This window comes from Zingiber officinale, chromosome 2A (genome assembly GCF_018446385.1).
Source record: "Zingiber officinale cultivar Zhangliang chromosome 2A, Zo_v1.1, whole genome shotgun sequence".
NCBI classification, from domain to species: domain Eukaryota; kingdom Viridiplantae; phylum Streptophyta; class Magnoliopsida; order Zingiberales; family Zingiberaceae; genus Zingiber; species Zingiber officinale.
In genome coordinates, this window is record NC_055988.1 from 74,237,062 (window position 1) to 74,257,619 (window position 20,558).

Here is a 20,558-nt window from a genome sequence, read left to right on the forward strand (position 1 = left end):
ATTTAAACAAAAGAATGAACTAGTTATGATGCAGAAACTAATAACTAGTTATACCTTTTGTAGTTTATAGACCTCATGATCTTCTGTCATATTTCTCTTCTTATCTCGGATGTCGACCGGATCGCTTTTGTCATATTCCTCTTCTGTCATATTTCCTCTTCTGTCATACTTTTGGCCGGGGTGCCGACCGGATGCTGATACTAGAAGAAAAATTTGATCGCTTAGATGTCTAAAATGCAAAAATGATCATTTGAGGAGTGTTTCCTATATTTTATCAAATAAATGCAAATCTGGTTGGGTTTTGATCTTTGTACATATTTCTTTTTTCCTTTCCTCCCTGGCGCTTTCTTACTTTATGTAGACCCTGAGAGGTAGTTAGTGAAGGCTCTGCTTGTTATTAACCCACTCGGGAGCGAGAGTGTAGAAAGCTGACCCATGAGCTGTTAAGTGCAAGATTATGCTCGCTTATAACTCGTGCTGAGACGAGAGTCTGGAGGTGTGAGAGCATGCTCACTTATAACTCGCGCTGGAGCAAGAGTCTGGAATCCCGACCGAGAAGTTGTTGGTCGTGAGAGCATGCTCACTTATAACTCACGCTGGGATGAAAGTATGGAATCTCGATCGAGAGGTCATTGGTCGTGAGAGCATGCTCACTTATAACTCACGCAGGGACGAGAGTCTGGAATCCTGACTGAGAGGTCATTAGTCGTGAGAGCATGCTCACTTATAACTCATGCTGGGGTAAGAGTCTGGAGGCATGAGAGCATACTTACTTATAACTCACGTTGGGGCGAGAGTCTAGAATCTCGACCAAGAGGTCGTTGGTCATGAGAGCATGCTCACTTATAACTCGTGCTGAGGCGAGAGTCTGGAATCCCGACCGATAGATCGTTGGTCGTGAGAGCATGCTCACTTATAACTCGCTTTGGGGTAAGAGTCTGGAGGTGTGAAAGCATGCTCACATATAACTCACGCTGGGGTGAGAGTCTGGAATCCCGATTGAGAGGTCGTTGGTCGTGAGAGCATGGTCACTTATAACTCGCGCTGGGGCAAAATCTGGAGGCGTGAGAGCATGCTCACTTATAACTCGTATTGGGACAAGAGTCTAGAATCCTGACTGAGAGGTCATTGGTCATGAGAGCATGCTCATTTATAACTCGCACTGGGGCAAGAGTCTGGAATTCGGACTGAGAATTGGTTTGGAAGCTTGATCGGAAACTGGTCTGGATGCCCGACCAGGAATTAGTCTTGAATCCTGATCGGAGGTTGGTCTGGAAGTCCAACTAAGAATTAGCTTGGACGGGCAGCATTTGTGGCTTGAAGGAGTTGTGCTCGTGGACTTAGCTTAATGCTCTTGTGATCACAAAGTGCATTACATAAGGCTTTAGTCAAATTTAAATCTAACTCTGATTCCGAAGATGGGTGGAGGCGCCAAATTTTGATCAACACTTCCCGTCGTCTCTTTCTTCATTTCCCGAGGCCGCCGCTTGGAATTTTCGATCCTTGAGGCATAATCTTCATGAGGTAGGGCACTCCTATTTGCATATCACCTCTATGATTTCCCTGTCACTTTCATCATAAATGTCACTTTATAGGGAGTGGACACGTGCCCCACGAAATTTCTTATGATGCTTGATGCACACTTTTTGTACGCGGCCCCAAGGTACTCCTCTAGATCTGACGGCTAACGTGTGCTCTACCATTTCGATTATTCGGCTCACCTCTCGATGTTCCCTAAGTGTTTTGATTTAAAAACCCTAAAGTCTATCCGTCGTTGCTCATTAGTGCTTCGTCTTCCTTCGATCCTTCTTTCTCTTCTTTCTTTTGCTCGCTCGTCTTCCTCTTTGTGCATCTCTTCTGTAAGTACTTCTCCTCCTTTCTGCTCCCTCCTTTTTTGACCCTACAATGGCCAGCAAGATGGTAGTACCCTGGTACGTATATTTTCGTTCTGATTTGGATTGGAGTGACCTTAGGTCCATTCAATCTAACTTGCAACTTTCGGAGGCATACAAGCTCTGCCCCCGGGGCCTAATGATCGTCCTTATCCTCCTCTCGCTAGCTTCGTGACTTTCTTCAAAGATCAGCTTCTCGGTGGTCTTCACTTTCCTATCCCTACCTTCTTGTCTTCTTTGAGTCGGTATTTTGGTATCCCCCTATCTCAATTCTCCCCCAATGCCTTCCGTGCTATGTGTGGAATGGTGATTCTTTGTCGCTTGTATCAAATCCCTTTGATGCCACATCTTTTCCATCATTTCTATTCCCTCAAACACTCGAAACTGGGTGCCTTCATGGTGCAATCCTAGATTGGGTACATGTTCTTTGAGAGTATGCCTTCTTCTAATAAGGGTTGGAAGTCTCGATTCTTTTATGTCCAGTTGCTTGAGTCTTTGTCTTGTCCTGTTGAATGGCATCACACTCTTTGAACTCCCTTCAAGCTGAGTGATCATCAGCATCGACCAGACTGCCTCACGGGTTCTGAGAAACTGGAGGGAGTGCAACTTTGGCTTCCCTCTTTGCTGCGAGTGTGTTGCACACTTTCGGGCTAAGCCCCATCCCGACGCTTTTGGGCACTCCTTTTGGTAAGATCCAATGTCTCCCGTTTTAGGTCTTCGCTAACTAAGGTATCTTCATTTTACTTGCAGAAATTGTCATGTTTTATGTTTTTGCCCTCAACTCATCTACGATGCCCAGTGAGATTCTGCGGAAGTGAGGTTGAGAGATCATGGCAGGCCAGGAAGTTCTCCAGGCCAGCGCCTCAATAGAGGCTTCTTCTCAACGTTCTGGGGACCCTGAGGCCCCTGGCACTGAATCCCTCCCCACCAAGGCATCTGTTGGTGAGAGGACTCCTTCTCCAGCCCCGAGTAGCGTTTACGCTTTCAGCGCAAAAGGCGACGCGTTACTCCATCAGTCCAGTCTTCACCTCAGAGGCTGCCTGCGTCCCAGACATCCTCCAAAGCCAAAACCCCTGCCCGGACAGACATTCCCCTTAGCACAGAGGTTGCAGCCTATTCTCCTGTTCAAGTCTCTACTATGAAATAGACCATCTCCCGAGCGGAAGACCAACTCGAGGCTTCTACACCTTTCGCTCTACCATCCTCGAGCCAGCTACCCACTTCGGATCCTGCTCCTTCTTCTCATCCTAAGGAGTGCTTCAAGAGCCGGTATGCCTTCACCTATGCCTTCCAACTACCCTCCTACAAGTGTTGGGATCCATTCCTTCCGCTAGCACGTCTCCCAATTATGGTCAGGTGCAACTCCATGGAGCATTGGTTGATTCGTGGAAAAGCACCGTCGACTAGGTTTTGGAATACCCTTAGCTGGAGTTGGCTGACATGTTTTATTAACGGCTAGTGTCTATGAGTTTTATCTATTTTTTTTCGTGTCTTTGAAATACTACTAATCCTCCTTCTTCTTTTGACAGACTTGTGTCATGGGGCTAAGTCTCTCACAGTACATGGCCAGTCTGCATAGGGAGAACGAGTCCTTGAGGGCCTGTCTTCAGGAGATGGCGTCTCCTACAACCACCAGCCGTATTTTGGACCTGACCACCACTGACAACCCGATCCAGTCCTATCTGCAGATTGTGGAGGAGAAGACCCGAGCCGCCAGACGCATGGCTCATGTGGAGTTAGAGAAAGTATAATCCCTGCAGACCGCCCTGAGGACTAGCGAGTCCAAACTTAAGTCTGAGGGCTTGTAGCATGTCCAGATCTTAGTTGACCTAAAGGAGAGGGAAACAGAGGTGATCACCCTCTCTTCGCAGCTATGGGAGCTCCAAGAGGCGCACAATGCTCTAGAGAGAGACCTAACGGCCAAAAAGATAGATCTGTCAGCTAGCGTTGATCAGGAAGTTGCCCTTTGGAAGCAGTGGGAGGCGTCTAAGGCTGCTTTCAAGTCTTTATGAGATGAACTTTCAATGGCTAAGGAAGAGACCACGACCACCCTCCTAGAATTAACTAAGGCACAAGCTAAAGCCCTCAAAGCTGGGGAAGAGCTGAAGGATTATCAGGAGGGTGAGAGCTCTCGTCTGGCCGCTTACAAGGCCTCCTACCTAGCCTCCAAAGAGTTCGGGGTGAAGATAGACAACCTTATCGACCAGATGATTTGCTATGCTGGCATAAGGGCCTTGCTGCAGCTACAGGAGCAAGGCTTTCTCTGGTCAATTCCCCCAAACACTTTCCTGGACCAAGCTCGCCTCCTGAAAGAGCTTCCTGACGAAGCCTTCCCTTCCTTTGACTAGTTTATATCCATCTTGTAATTTTCTTCTTTCTTTTGACAAGGATGTAAGACCTCACCTCTCTCTGTAATCTTGAAAATTGGCGAAAACATATGATTGGGTATATCATCCATATGCAATGTATTGTTTACTTATTATGCTTGCCCCAGGTCCATGCTCCTTTCACTTTATATATTTCAGTAGTTTGTTAAGTGTTTATCCCTTTTACAGGTTCTTGGTCAACTTAAGGCTCGGTTAAGTGTCAACAGCCTACCCGTTTGATATCTAAGCAGGCTTTAGTCCAGGGTTTTTGTCTGGCCAGGCCTGATCAACTTAACACTTCTGCAGGTATTAGGGCATATGCCCAAGAAGATCACTTTACCTGACCGGGCATCTATCCTGACTGGCCGATTCAATCCCCGACCAGGTTTAGCGATTATCCACTCGATTAATTGTGAGCCACCATACTCCAGGGTCCCCGACCGAGTTTTATGATCTAGTTACTCGACTAGTCGCGAGCCACGATACTTAAGAGTCCCCTTGCGAGTCCAAAGGGGAGCTATTGTAGCATCGCTTATTCCTGAAACCATGAATCTCCTTATCCCTTCTTTCTGATAGGACCTCTGGGCATGATTTTATAAGACGATCCTACGGTCAGCATTGATTTGGAGCCTATGGCTGACACCAGCTACCCTATGTATGGAGCGCATGATTGGTGCGGATGACGAGACCCTCTACACCCCCTGACAACTATAAATACCCTTCTTCTACCACTCTACTGAACTTTTTGCCTCTAGCTTAAGTCTTCCTCTTGTTTCTGCTACCTCCTATGTTCTGACCCTTTTGCTTTGTGTTTGCAACCTCTCATGGACTCTCCTGCGCCTGCATACGCTCCTAGAGTCTCAACCTTCACCAGTGTTGATCTGGATGATCTCTGGTTCACGTATGAATTCCCCATGGCCATGCACATCATCATACCCTCTGTAGTTCATAGGGTCTCTTCTCCTTTGACGGGTTATGTGACTTTTTTCAAAGAGCAGTTTGTCGTCAACCTCCGTTTTCCTATCCACCCTTTCTTATCTGACATGAGTCATTACTTCCGCATTCCTTTTTGTCAACTTACCCCTAATTCCATGTGGATCTTGTGTGGGTTCATTCTCTTTTGTGAAGTGTGTGAAATCCCTTGGACTCCTCGTCTATTCCACTGTTTCTTCACCCCTTGTCGCCATAACGAGGGTCTTTTCCGTCTCCAAGCCCATACTTGTACTACCTTCTTTGCTCCCCTCCCATCCTCAGAATCGGAATGAAAGGATAAATATTTTTTCCTACGTTTCCCCATCGTCATGGAGTGGCCTACCTAGTGGCGATCAGCTCTTCCTTCGGCACCCTATCTAGGGGATTTTCAGGCAGACCCTAACTTTATGGAGGCATCCACGCAACTAGCAGGTTGGTGCTTCGACTTGCTCATGCTTCTACCGAAAGATGTATTGTTTCTATTTAGGTTGAGTCATATGTCTTCAGAGCTACCGCATTCTCTAGGTAAAGATTACCCTGTCCTATCTTACCTTTGCCATCTTATCCTTATTCTAATGCTCTCTTGCAGTGAATACTCTGACTCGAGCATCCTTAACCAGGCCTCTCCTACTAAGCGATTTGGAAATAAACCGTCGGGGACGTATAATTTTAGATAGGCGGGGTCTTTCATATTCTGCTCCGCCCGCCCTAGGGGTGGCTGTGTTGGTTACTACTCGGAAGATCGAACCGATTCCACTGTATAAAAATTTTATACAAGTGTCGAACCTTTCCTAACAACCTATTGTGTTATTTAGAAATTAAACTTGGATCGCAAATGGAACTTAACATTATTAATTCCAAGTTTAACTTATCTGTTCTTTTAGGTTTAGACTTGGATCTCAAACGATGCTTAACATTATTGATCCAAATCCACCCATATTACAAATTCAATTAAATATTAATTTCAAAAATTGGTTCCCAGGTCAAACATGGCGAGGTACTTGGCCTTCTTGGGTATGGGAACATCCACCACTGCCTCGACAAAACCTCTTAACAAAATTTAATATTTAATTTCCTTATATAACCCTAGGTTTAACCAAGAGGAACAATCGAATCACAAATTCGAAAAATAAAAAAAAAACAAACTCGAATCACAAATTCAAAACCTAGAATCATATGCCTTTTATGTTTGGTATTTCAAAAACTATACAAAGAAAACTAGTATGATGCGGAAAATAATTACTAGTTATACCTTTCTTTGTACGCAACAACCTCTTGATCTTCTATCATATTCCTCTTCTTATCTTGGACGTTGTGTGGGCAACGATCTACCAAGATGAGAACCACCAAGACAACTTCCTTCTTCTATGTTTCGACCACCAACCTTCAAGCTCTAAGGGATGCAAGAGCAAAGCCTCCTTTCTCTCCTTTTCTAAGCAAAATCCGGCCACCACAAGAGCTCCAAGAGATGTTGAGGTTCGGCCACAAGAAGAAGAAAGGAGAAGAGAATAGGGCCGGCCACACCAAGGAAGAAAAGAGAGAGGAATAATAGAATATGTGTTGTGAGGTGAGGCACCTCTACCCTCTCTTTTATATTACTTGGTCTTGGCAAATAAGGAAATTTAATTATAATTAAAATCTCCTTATATTCCTTGCCATAGGTTAATAAGGAAAATTTAATTAAGAATTCCTTTTAACCCATGCTATGGTCGGCCACACCACATGCTCCAAATAAGGCAAGTTTTAAACACAAAATTAAAACTTCCTTATTTGTTTCTAGACATTTTTAAAATAAAAAGTTCTCTATTAATTTTTCCTTCATGATTGGTTATAAAAGGAAATTTTATAAATTAAAATCTTTCTATTAAAACATGTGGATGATTTCTAAAAAGAAAAGTTATCTTTAAAATTAAAATCTTTCTCTCAATCTACAAATAAGGAAAGATATCAAATCTTTTCTTAATCTTTGTAGAAACTATAATAGGAAAGATTTAATTTTAAAACTCTCTTTTAAATCATTAATATGGTTACAAAAAAGAAAAGTTTTATCAAAAATTAAAATCTCCCTTTTAACTACAAATAAGGAAAGATATCAAACCTTTCACTTAATCTTTTGTAGAAAGCTATAAAATGAAAGATTTAAATTTTAAATTCTCTTTTAAAACCATGATATCCACATAAGAAAAGATTTTAAAAAAATAAAATCCTTTTATTTTCTTGTGGCCGCCCACCTAGCTTGAGCTTCAAGCATTGCCCGACCACCACAATGGCTAAACCCTTTGGCTTTGGCCGGCCCAAGCTTGGACTCCAAGCTTGGCTTGGCCGGCCACCTAAGGTTGGGTAAGAAGGTGGGTATTTGTTGGATATAATTCTCTATATATAAGAGGCTACGATAGCGATCGAGAGGAGGAATTGGTTTTGGTCTCTCGATGAAATTAAGCTTTCCGTGTTCACCCCGAACACCCAACTTAATTTCATCAATAATAATTCATACCACTAAAGAATTATTATTGAACTACTGCACCAATCTCAAATTACATTTTGGGCTCCTTCTTATCATGAGTGTGTTAGTCTCTCTGTGTTTAAGATATCGAATACCCACTAATTAAATGAGTTACTGACAACTCACTTAATTAATATCTAGCTCCAAGAGTAGTACCACTCAACTTTATTATCATGTTGGACTAAGTCCACCTGCAGGGTTTACATAACAATCTTTATGAACTCCTCTTGGGGGCATCACAACCTAGATTACTAGGACACAATTTCCTTCTATAATCAACAACACACACTATAAGTAATATCATTTCCCAACTTATCGGGCCTCTTGATTTATCGAACTAAATCTCACTCATTGATAAGTCAAAGAAATAAATACTAAATATATGTGTTTGTTATTATAGCAGAATTAAGAGTACACACTTCCATAATAACAAAGATCTTATTCTTTTATTCAGTTAGTATAAAAAGAACTTACCTTAAATGGTCCAGCTCAATACACTTAGAGTGTACTAGTGTAATTTTATAGTTAAGATAAACTAATATCAAATTACACTATGACTATTCTAATGGTTTGTTCCTTTCCATCTTAGTCATGAGCTACTGTTTATAATTTATAAGGAATTGATAACATGATCTTCTGTGTGTGACACCACACACCATATTATCTACAATATAAATCAATTGAACAACTACACTTAGCATATAAATGTAGACATTTGACCAATATGATTTTTTATTTCAAAATAAAATGTTTACAAAAGGCTAGGCTTTTAGTATACACTCTAACAGGCTGCCCCAACTATTTCTCGTCCTGTCGCTCAGGCAACCCAGTATATCCATTCTGTTCCTGGACCTATAAGGAACACTCCTCTAGTTCCTCCTGCTCATCGACCCCTGACTCCATCAAAGGAGTCAGACTCGAATGAACAACTGCTTTCACGTAGACCAAGACACGGACCCACTTGGCCCGGCCTGATATCCGAGGCCCATACTGCTACTTCATTGTCCTGACTAGCCCCAGCTTCTACTCCCGATCCACAATTCCTGAGCGACCCTATCATGCCGTCAGAAGTCTGGGCAGGAGCTGATCGAGGGAAGGCCCCGATCGTTAAAGAAAAGATCGCTCCGAAACGACAATCTATACCCAACACCTCGATCGGACCTTCTCCCCCTCAACTGACCACTTCCTCTCACATGGCCCTTCCATTCACCCTGGGCCTACCTCCTCTCCACCTGGCCCCGCTACTCAACCTAGACCTACCTCTTCCCAACCTGGTCCCTCTACTCAATCGGGGCTTACTTCCTCTCAGCCTAGCGCTAGCGGGACCGCTCCCGACTCATCCCGGTCTCGCTATTTTCATTTTCATGCTACTCTACCCTTAGAGTGGGGATTACGTCGCTATCCTACTGCCCTTGCTTGCTCTGTCCTACTGCGGGGTCGGCTAGCAACTCAATGGGAGTAGACTATGAAGGTGATGGATACCTTCTCACTGCCTGCCCAGGTGGACCTGTCCTTTGAAACTGCCACCATGGTAAGCTTACACTCTCTCTTACAGCTCCCCTCCTCTTGTTCTAACTTTATGTTTTTATGAATAGATGTTTTCCCAATCGCTCTGCTTAAATCATACGATCCTGTATATACATCGGTTGAATAAGAACTTAAAGGATTGAGTTGTTGTCCTAGAGTCTCAACTCTCTGACCCTTCTTCAGTCGTGGCCCAACTAAAGGCAGAGGTGGAGACCTCAAGGCAGGTGAATGTCTCCCAGGAACAAACCCTAGGTGAATCCTAACTAGAAATTGACTAGCTCCAAGATGACAAAAAGAGACTAGAAGCGCTCCACCAGTCATCTGAAGCTAAGTACCAAGAGGAGCTATCCCTGAAGGAGAAGGCACAATCAGAGCTGATTCAGCAAACTGCAGCTCTGGAGGACTTCAAGCTTATGCATAAACACGAGATGGATCGCCTGACCCAGGAGCTGAACTCCAAGGATATGCTCCTTATAGACCATAGAAGGGATCTGGAGTCTCAAGCAACAGAACTGAGCTCCTTGCAGATAGGGTTGTCTCAGGCCCAGTTTGCCCTATCTAGCTCCGCTATTGCCTTAGAGACTTATAAGGTCGGGGAGAGTGATTGTCTACAAGTGAGCCGGGAAGAATACTTACATTCTTCAAAGTTTGATTCTCAAGTGGGGGATCACTTCGTCTGGTCTGTGGCCTATGGTGCAGTAGGAGTACTCCAACAACTCAAAGAGGGAGGGTATCTGTCCGCCGACCCTCCTAAGGACTTTCTAGATCATCGTCGGATCCTCAAAGAGATTCCCGACGATGTGTTTTCAAAATTTAAATAACCCTTCCTATTGTATATGGCACATCTGCCCGATGTACTTATAAAAGTTAATGTTCACTATCCTTACTACTACTTCCTTTTTAGATTTTATGTCTTTTCCTTAGTCCTTACTCAATGGAGCTTGAGCTATTTAGCATTAGCACGGGGACCTGACTAGGTCTTAAATAAGATTCACGCATATTCTAGATCAAGTTATCCCGACTGGGCATTTTATGCCCAGGCCAATCATGCTGTCTCGATCTCAAGTCTTACAAAGGAGTGATTTACTCAAGTACGATAAGGCTAGAGGTAGTTAGCACTCCATGGACGGTACAGCCTCCTACCTTGAGCGTCTTGCAGGTAGTAGGCACCTGACACTAACCTTTTAACAACTTTATACGGTCCGTCCCATTGAGGTGCTAACTTGGTTATCTCTCTTACAGGATTCATCCTTTTCCACACTAACTCCCCTTCTATGAAGAATTGGGGAATCACCCTCCTATCATAATTTTGACGCATCCGCTATCGATATGCAGTTAATTGAGCAGCTACTCGTTCTTGGGTTTCACTAATAAAGTCTAGTTCTGAAAGTCATCGTTCGGTATTTTTCGCGTCATACAACAGCCTCCTGACGGATGGCACCCCAACTTCGATGGGCACAACTACTTCACCACAGTAGACCAGGTGAAAGTGAGTGAGCCCGGTGCTTTTTCGTGGAGTAGTGGGGTACGCTCAGAGGATGTTAGGCAGCTCTTTCACCTAATCATCGCCTACATGATCCAGCTTGACCTTCAAACCCCTCACTATCTCTCTGTTGGTGACCTCCATCTACCCATTACTTTGAGGATAAGCCACGGACGTGAAGGTCTGGGTTATTCCAAATCCTCGACACCATTCCTGGATCTTGCGTCCTTGGAACTATCTTCCATTATCTAAGACCAGCTTGTGCTGTATTCCAAATCTGCATAGGATGTTCTTCCATAGAAATTGAATAACGGCTCCCTCAGTAATCTTGGCTAGGACTTCAGCTTCCACCCATTTGGAAAAGTAGTCCACTGCTACGAGCAAGAATCATCTCTAACCTGGTGCCATTGGGAACGATCCTACAATGTCCATGCTCCATTGATCAAAAGAGCATGAGACTATTGAGGTTTTCAGCGTATCAGTCGGTCGATGAGTCAGGTTCTAATGCTTTTGGCAAGATAAGTAGGTATTCACCAATCACTGGGCATCTCTCTACAGAGTGGGCCAAAAATATCCGGCCAGCAATACTTTTCGAGCCAGGATCCTTCCTCCAATGTGGTTACCGCAACACCCTTGATGTATTTCCTGTAAGGCATACTATGCCTCATCCGTACTTAAGCATTTGAGCAGTGGTCTGAAAAATGCCCGCCTGTACAGTTGATCCCTGATCAGAGTGTATATGTGAGCTCTTCTTCTGATCAATCTAGCTTCTTCAAGATCAGCAGGTAGAACGCCTTGCTGAAGATAAATGATCATTGGGGCTCTCTAGTTGATCGACTCTTCTATATTGTTCTGTAAGTCTATCTGTGCTATTAGGAAGTTTTGGATTATCGACCTATCCAACATCCAAGTGGTCAAAGAGCTGGCCATTTTAGCTAGTTTATCTGTCCTTTGGTTATCTACCCGAGGAATCTTAGTCACTATAACTTCTTTGAAACTCTCCTTCATTTTCTCATATGCTTCCCTATTTAACTGTAGCTTGTCACTGTTAGCCTCAAAGTTACCCGCTACTTGTTGAGCTATCTGCTGAGAATCGGAATAAATGACCACCCAGGCGGTGCTAACATGCCAAGCCGCTTGCAACCCTGCCAATAGCGCCTCATACTCCACCTCATTATTAGTAGCTCTAAAATTTAGCCTAATGGCCAGCTGCATGATATCTTCCTGAGGGGATATCAGAAGTATCCCTACTCCACTTCCCTGCTAGGTGGATGACCCGTCTACATAAACCTTCTAAGTTTCTTCAGAATCAGGTTAATGGACCTTCATCAAAAATCTTCCAAGGCTTATGCTTTAATCGTTGTTCAGGGTGGATACTATATGTCATATTCTCCCAGCTCAGTTGCCCATTTGATGAGGTGGTCAACCACCTCTATATTGGTAAGGGCATTCCCCATAGTACTATTGGTCAGGACTGTGATCGAGTGTGCTAAGAAATAAGGTCGCAGGCGACGGGCCATGAAAACTAATCTGTAAACTAACTTCTCTAGAATCGTATACCGAGACTCGCCCCCTTTTAATAGATGACTGAAGAAATATACTTGTCGTTGTACATCATCCTGCTCTTTCACCAACACCATCCCCATGACCCAGTGGTAGTTGACAGATAGACCCAGAGCGGCTCCCCCGCAATAGGTTTAAATAGTGAGGGCAAGGCCTCCATGTGCTTTTTCAACTCTTCGAAGGCTTGGTTGCATTCTTCATCCCATTGAAACTTGGCCACTCTTCTGAGTACCTTGAAGAAAGGCAATGCTCAATCTGTAGACCGAGATATAAACCTAGACAGCGTAGTTATTCTGCCCACCAACTTCTATGCTTCTTTTAGATTCTGAGGTGCTTTATGTCTCGAAGTGCTTGAACCTTTTCCGGGTTAGCCTCAATTCCCCGCTCGGTAATGAGGTATCCCAGGAATTCCCCCCCCCCCCTCCCCCTGAGCTCCAAACAGGCACTTCAATGAATTTAATTTTAGTCCATATTGTTATAGCATGCCACAAGTCTCCTTTATGTCAAAAATCAAATTTATGGCCAAGAGGATTTGATGAGGATATCATCTACATAGACCTCCATATTTCGTCCTATCTGCTCTCGGAAGATCTTATCCATCATTCTCTGATAAGTAGCTCATGCATTTCACAATCCAAAAGGCATAACGGTATAACAGAAAGTATCATCTGCCGTGATGAAGTTGACCTTCTCCTGATCTTCCAATGCCAGAGGGATTTGGTGGTATTGCTGGTAAGCATCGAGCATGCATATCCTTTCACAGCCCAAGGTTGAGTTTACCATCTGATCAATCTTGGGCAGTGGGTAACAGTCCTTAGCGCTAGCACGGTTGAGGTCTCGAAAGTTGATGTAGACTCTCCACTTGTTATTGGGTTTGGACATCAGGACCACATTAGAGAGCCAAGGCGGAAATTGTATTTCTCTAATGTGTCCTGCCTTCAAGAGTTGATCCACCTCAGCTCCGATGATCTTATTTTAGTTAGCCGAGAAGTTTCGCTTCTTCTGCTTGATCGATCGGGAATCAGGCAGAAGATGTAATTTATGTTCAGCTACCTCGGGCTTGACTCCGGGTAGCTCCTCGGTGGACCAAACGAAGACGTCTCTATTACGTGTCAAGCACTTGACCAGATCTATCTTAATCTCGATCAGTAGGTCACTAGATATACGTGTAAGGCTTTTGATAACCATGATTTTACTGTATTATTTTGATTCATATATGCATAGTTTGATGTTGATTTCATAGGTTTAAATCATTATTACATCACATTTCGTGCATTGTCTTTATTTTGGACTTAATTACAAATTATCTTATTTTTGGTGTTATTTGATGCTAATATTTTATTCTTATTTTATAGGCATCAAAGGATCTTGGATTTGGATCTATTCGAACCGAAATTGTGCTCGAATCGGAGTTCAAACGAGAAAATCAAGCTATGGAGCATTATGGGCCGTTCATCAAAGATTTGATAGATCTGAGCCACCCAGTGAAGATCTGGTCGATCTGACCTAAGGGAGAGTAGATCCAGACCCTAGATCAAGATCAATACCTTCGGATTGGATTTTATGTGAACTTTCACCGTTGATCAAGCTCCAAATCAATTTTAATCGTCCGTTCAGATCTGGATCTGATTTAAAACAGAGAAGCTACAGTGTTCGTGGTTGTTGATCTCTTCCTCCGCGTAGCTTCGCATCCCGTGGCATCTTCGAGATTCCGGCCCCTTTCCTTCTCTGATCAACTCTTTCAAGCTTCAACCTCATTGTAGAGCTTCATGGCATCATCATCCCGATCATCTGGATCCATCGGCGGGTATTCCCTCCAGCGGAATTCTTTTCTCGGCAAGCCTCTATTTTCGCCAGATTTGGAGGTGTTCTTCTAAATCTGAGCTCTGATTCCCATCAGCAATGTTCGGAGGTGGTCTGCGGGCGTTCCTGAGCTCCATCCGACAGCAAACCATCACCAGATTCAGAGAGCTCCTGGTAGAAGAAATCCAGATTTTCGGCACTTGAGTGGGTTTAGGGTTGTTCTAGCTCGCCGGAGGTGGTTCGCCGGTGTTGTTGAGCATACCTTGAACTGAGAAGCACCTGAGATGCTCTATTGAGGTCCAGAGTTGGGTGTTCTCAACTTCGGCACTCTTGTGTGATGGAAAGAATGTGTTGTTTGTTAGATTGATTGTGAGACTGGATTGGTTTAGGGTTTATTTCATTTTATTCCTGTTTTGTATCTTGGCACAGATTTATTTTGATGTTGTTATGTTTTTAGTAGTAGTTTAGCATTTCATTACCTTGTTAAAGCTTAGTTTAAGTCTTATTTGGTGCTTGTTTAATTGTTAGGTTGTTAAGTTCAAGCTAGGGTTTTAATTGGTGTTGTAGATCAGATTTAATTATGTTTCGTTATTTCATATTTAGTTTAAGTGTGTTGATGGTTTAATTATAATGTAGGGTGACAATGCGTTATGGTTTGATCATTGACACATAGTTAGGTTTCACTCTTGCTTTAGATTAATTTCTTTATTGTTGTGCTTCACTTTTGTTAGATTTAGATTCAAGTTTAAACCCTCAATTCCATATTAAAAACCCCAAACATGAGAATAAAATACAATCCTAAATTACATCCTACCGTTTGTTCCTCGAGGTTCGATCCTGGGTTCGTTACTACAACATGATTGTGTGGTTAAGGGGTTTAGTGGAAAATACATTATTAATTTGATTTACGAGTGTGACAGACTTCGTTATCAAATTTTGGCGTCGTTGCTGGGGATACTTGTAGCGGTGTTTTTAGGATTGTTGTTTGATTGCTTTCATGCTTATATATCCATGTGTTTGAATTTATTTGTTCCTGAGTCTTCTAATTTTATTTGCTAATTGTGAGTGTAAGAATAGGAAATTCTTTTTACCATGGATCCATATTATCCGTATTTTGGAGATGGGATGGAGAATTATTATGATCAGCCTCAGACTCAGTATTATCATCCTGAATATCAGTCCTACCTACCTATGGAGCAACGGAATAGGTATGAGGATGTACAAGAAAAATTTGTAAAGTCAATTTGAAAATTCAATGAAGTTATGCAACAAATGAGAGAGAATCAAGAACAACAATTTGCAAGGATACAGAATATTCAGAGTCAGTTAGATCAAATTGCATCATCCATTAATCAGTTACAAGCACAGAACTCTAGTGGAGAGATGGAAAGTAGTGATTCTGTTAGGTTTGCCCCTACTTCCATTTATTCACAAGAATTTTCTAGTTTAATTTGTGATGATGATGTAGTTGTTAAAATTTCTGATTCTACTAATAGTGTTGCTTTAGATGTTGTTGAAGATGCAGGTTTTGATGTAGAAGATGATTTAAGTGTAGGGGATTGCTTACTGGAAGCAATACCTCAAGAATCACCAAGAATTGAAGATGTAAGTGTAAGGACTTGTGTTATGGAGCCAAGCACCCAAGAATCACTACATAAAATTGAATATTCACCAGAACTAGAGTCTGAGCATTTACTTGGAGGAAAGGAGGTAATAATCACCACTTTAGGTACCTTTCAACACGACAAGGTGAGAATTTCTTGTGAATTATCCAAAAATTTCATAGAGGTACCATTAATTGAATTTGTAGAATGTAATACCCATTTATCTTTTCATGATAGTGTTCGAAATGTGTTGCTTATCTTTGCTTTTGTAGGACACAATAGATGTTTGAAATGGGTACTAAATCTAAACCGTCTACGACCTCCAGAAAGAATGGTGAAAGGAAAAATGGTGAATAAAAAGAATTTGAGTGGAACTATGAGGACTCCACTACCGGGGTGGCTTCTTCTTTTGAACCTTCTTCAACCACCGGGAATTCAAGGGGAGTTGGTTCTAATTTTGTTTTTTCTTGCATTTTAATTCATGCTTTGTGTCTAATAAATTCTTTATACGTTTCTTTAGTTTCATACTTTGCATTTTGCATTTTACTTACATACTTTGTATTTAGTTTGGTATACATAGCATGTCATTTGAATAATAGTCTCCATGAATTGTTTAGTAATATTTTTAAGATGGTAAAAGTTTCTTAAATTTGATCATCAATTTTAGGTCATGTGACATGATTGGATACTTTTCTTGCATGTTATTGGTTAATTTGGTGGTGGATTCTAATTTGATTAATTAAGTTAGATTGCATGAAAATTACCTAGAGATGACCACTTTAAGTCTATACACTATTATTTTCTCTTGAGTGGCATGCACTCACTGTTGCTGCAATATCCCTCAGGTCAAGGTTGACCTGGGTAACCAAGCTGAGTCTTGGTTTGGGTTTAGATGTTTGACAATAAGATATTGATTGAAGAAGAGTCAAGTAGGTCAAGGTTGACTGGATACTTGACTGGGAAGTCCTAACTGGGATGTTAGGCTAAATGAAAGTCCTGGTGAGTGAAGCCAGGCAGAAGAAAAGTCCTGGTGAGTGAAGCCAGGCAGAAGGAAGTCCTAGTGAGTGAAGCTAGGCAGATGGAAATCCTGGTGAGTGAAGCCAGGTGAAAGTCCTAGTGAGTGAAGCTAGGCAGATGGAAATCCTGGTGAGTGAAGCCAGGTGAAAATCCTGGTGAGTGAAGCCAGGTGAAAGTCCTAGTGAGTGAAGCTAGGCAGATGGAAAACCCTAGTGAGTGAAGCTAGGTGAAAGTCCTGGTGAGTGAAGCCAGGCAAGGGAAAATCCAGATGGATCAAGGATGATCGGACATCTGGTGTTGGGAAGTCCAAGTAGGTCAAAGGATTGACTGGATACTTGGCATGAAAGAAAAGTCCAAGTAGGTCAAAGGGATTGACCGGATACTTGGCACAGAGAAAAGTCCAAGTGGGTCAAAGGGATTGACCGGACACTTGGTAAGGGAGTCCTAGCAGGTCAAGGGAGTGACTAGATGCTAGGCATGACATACCAACAGGTCAAGGTTGACCGGATGTTGGTTTGGGAGGTTTAGGACTTGGTTTTGGACAAAAACCAAGTGCTGGATCGATCAGTGGATCGATCCAGGCTCTGGATCGATCAGTGGATCGATCCAGACCTGTCCCAGCGAACAGAGAGCTTCTGGATCGATCCGTGGATCGATCGATCGATCGGATCGATGCTGCTTCGCGCGATAAGCGCTGGATCGATCCGTGGATCGATCCAAGCGCGTTTCCAGAGCACAGAGGCGCTCTGGATCGATCCGTGGATCGATCCAAAGCCTCCCCGATCGATTGGGAACATTCGAATCGATCGGGATCCGACCGTTGGCGTCGTTTATAGCTGCAGGCGTTCGATGGCTGCGGAAGAACTTCACCGATTCACTCCAGATTACTCGCCTACTCCTCCACAGCGCTCACAAAGCTCAGATCGCCAGTTCTTGAAGGATCTTGGAAGCTCTCCAAGTCAAGAGGCGGATCAAAGGCAAGAAGAGAAGCTAGGGTTAGGGTTTTCTGTACTCATTGTAAGCTTTGCGCTTGTATTTTGTTTCCCTTTCCTTTCTTCTTGTACTGAGAGTCTTGTAGGGCTTCTCCGCCCTCGGTAGTTACCGAAAAGGAGTGTTTTCATAGTGGAGGGTGCGTGCGTGGTGTGGATCCTTGGACTAGTCACCTCTTGTGAGGTGGATACCAAGTAAACCAACCGTGTTAGCGTTGTTGTATTTGTTTCTGTATTTTCCGCTGCATATTCTTGAAGAAACAAGCAACGCCGAGCACCGAGCGAACGCGACGAGCTATTCACCCCCCCCTCTAGCTACTTTTGGTCCTAACAAGTGGTATCAGAGCGAGGCCGCTCTTCACCGGAATCATCGCCGGAAGGGTCAAGCATATCAAGAAAAGCTAGAGGGTGAAGAAGTTGGAGCAAATTCTTCAAGTTCAAGACTTTATCAAGCTCAACTTCAAGATGCAATTCCAAGATGGACTTGGATTTGACACAAGGGTGGCTCCACCATACACATCGGCAAGCTTCGATTCTTGGAGATCAAGAATTGAAAATTTTCTTATGATGGAGATAGAGCAATGGTTTGCTCTCATGGAAGGTTTTGAAGCTCCCACAAATTCCAAGGGCAAAGTACTCAAAAGGAGCAAGTGGAGCAAAGACCAAATTCAAAGATGTGAGGCCAATGACAAAGTGACCAAGCTTTTGGTCAATTTATTGCCAAGCAACATCTTGGAACAAATTGGAGAGTTTGAAGATGCCAAGGAGCTTTGGAGCAAATTGGCAAGAATTCATGAGATCCCCTCCACTGTATCAAATCAAGAAGAATCCAAAGAGGGCGACTCATTGGATCAAGACCAAGAGGAGGACTCCGAGGTTGAGAGATACTCAACCTCCGAAGAAGAGGAAATCCAAGAAGCTTCATCCTCAAGGGAATGCACCGAAGGGAACAAGGAGGGAGCATACTCCTTGTTTCACATTCAAGATGATGAAGCCTCCACCTCTAGGATTGAGGGGGAGCAATCCTTGGTGACACCGGATCAAGAAGAAGAAGAAGCTTCTACATCCGGGTCGAGAGAAGAAGAGGAGGAAGAAGCTTCTACCTCCACAAGTCAAGAAAAATCAAATGGAGGAGAATCAAGGTCCGATCAAGAGGAAGCTTCTACCTCCGGATCCAAAGAAAAAGATGCCACCCCTACAAGCAAAGGTATAAATATTTCAATTAATAATAAAAATCACATAATATGTTTTGAGTGTAGGGAACATGGGCACTATAAGAGCAAGTGTCCCAACTTGGCCAAGAAGAAGGGTCAAGTGGCACAAAAGGGCAAGGAGAAGCCCAAGGAGACCACCCCCGGGACAAAGAAGAGCAAGGAGCACATTGTGTGCTTCTTGTGTCAACAAAAAGGGCATTACCGAAGTCAATGCCCCAAGGGGAAGAAGATGGTCAAGGCTCATGGAGGAAGCTCTAGTAAAGGGGGAGCCTCTAAGGTAAAGAAGAAGGTAACATTTATTGAGCCTACTCCTCTACATTATGGTAAAAAACATGATAGTTCAAATTTATATCATTTTAATGCTATTTACCATGAAAATAGAAAGCATGATAGTGTTAAAGAAAAATATATAGCTTTTCATGCTAAAACTACTACACCTAAGGCTAGGATGGTAGGTAAAAACCTAGGCAATAACTCTAAGGATGTAAGATACAAGCCTAGAAACAAAAATGCTCATGGATCAAATGAAAAACTAAAAACTAAGGACTTAGTGATAGAAAATCAAGTCTTGAGATCAAGGCTTGATAAAATGAAAAAGACCCTAAAAAGGATGGAAAATATCCTATTAGGGCAAAATGAGCATAACCTAAGTTTAGGGGTACAAAAGCCATCCAATGGCCATAGAGGGTTGGGATACAAACCAAAGGCTAAGAAGGATGTGCCCTCTTACCATAGAGTTCCATATAGTTATGGAACAAACCCTAGGTCTAGTGGTCAAGCCAAAAATACTAGGGAAGTCATCCCTAAGAGTATTTGTGCAATAAATATGACTAAGACTTCTAAGAAGTCTAAGAAAGTCACAAACAAGGTCACAAGGGAGGTTATCCCTAGAGTTGACCTAGAAAATGTGACCAAGGCTTCTAAGAAGCCCAACAAGGTCACTAGGAAGGTATCTAGGGAAGTTATCCCTAGTGAGTACCTAGAGCATCCAAGGAGCACCAATAGGTGTTGGGTTCCTAGGAGCATCTTCTCTACCCCATAGATGGGTTAGAGAGTGTCAACTCCGATTAGAAGGGTAGTTAACCCAACTTTGAGGAAATTGACACTCAAGGAGCATTTTCAAGGTTTTAGTTAACCTTTAAAAATGAAATGGACCTATTATTGACTCCTTGAAAGAGTAAAATGTGCCAAATTGGAGAAGTATTGATTTTATTTTAAAGTGGCACAAATTTGAGAAAACACATGAACTACCAAGTTGGGATTTTGGTATGTTCTTAGGAAATTTAAGGCAATCCGGGCCTTAATTCAAAAGTGCTACTCTTGAAGAAAAATGGAATATGCCAACATTTGAGGACATGTTTATTTTCAATTGGCATACATTAAATCAAGAAAATTAGAAATGCCAAAATTTAGGCTTTGGCATTTTCTTGAAGCACTTTAGGGCAATCTAGGTTTAAGTTGTAAGTTTAGCTAAGACTTTAAGGATACTTAGATAGTTAATCTAGGTATATTTTATTTATGCTAAACCTTGCCATGATTGTTTGCCCATCATATGCCATGACATCATGTCTATTTTTGCATTCATGTTTTATTATGAAAAATCCAAAAATACCATGTCATGACAT

General features: G+C 42.7%; 1 protein-coding gene across 1 annotated transcript; it reads right to left on the reverse strand.

Annotated features, from left to right (window-relative positions):
- Window positions 1-11,521: 11,521 nt before the first annotated feature.
- Window positions 11,522-11,958, reverse strand: LOC122043701. The gene is made up of 2 exons (XM_042604297.1): window positions 11,707-11,958; window positions 11,522-11,638 (listed from the first exon to the last, which is right to left on the reverse strand). The coding sequence occupies exons 1-2, from the start codon at window positions 11,956-11,958 to the stop codon at window positions 11,522-11,524; spliced, it is 369 nt and encodes a 122-aa protein (XP_042460231.1).
- Between the last annotated feature and the right edge of the window lie 8,600 nt (window positions 11,959-20,558).

Bases quoted from the DNA above. Each gene is read 5' to 3' on its own strand.
- LOC122043701 (XM_042604297.1), bottom strand. From the start codon at position 11,958: ATGCAGCTGGCCATTAGGCTAAATTTTAGAGCTACTAATAATGAGGTG. The intron at 11,639-11,706 runs GTAGATAACCAA...GATGTTGGATAG, and splicing joins TAGTGACTAAGATTCCTCGG to GTCGATAATCCAAAACTTCC.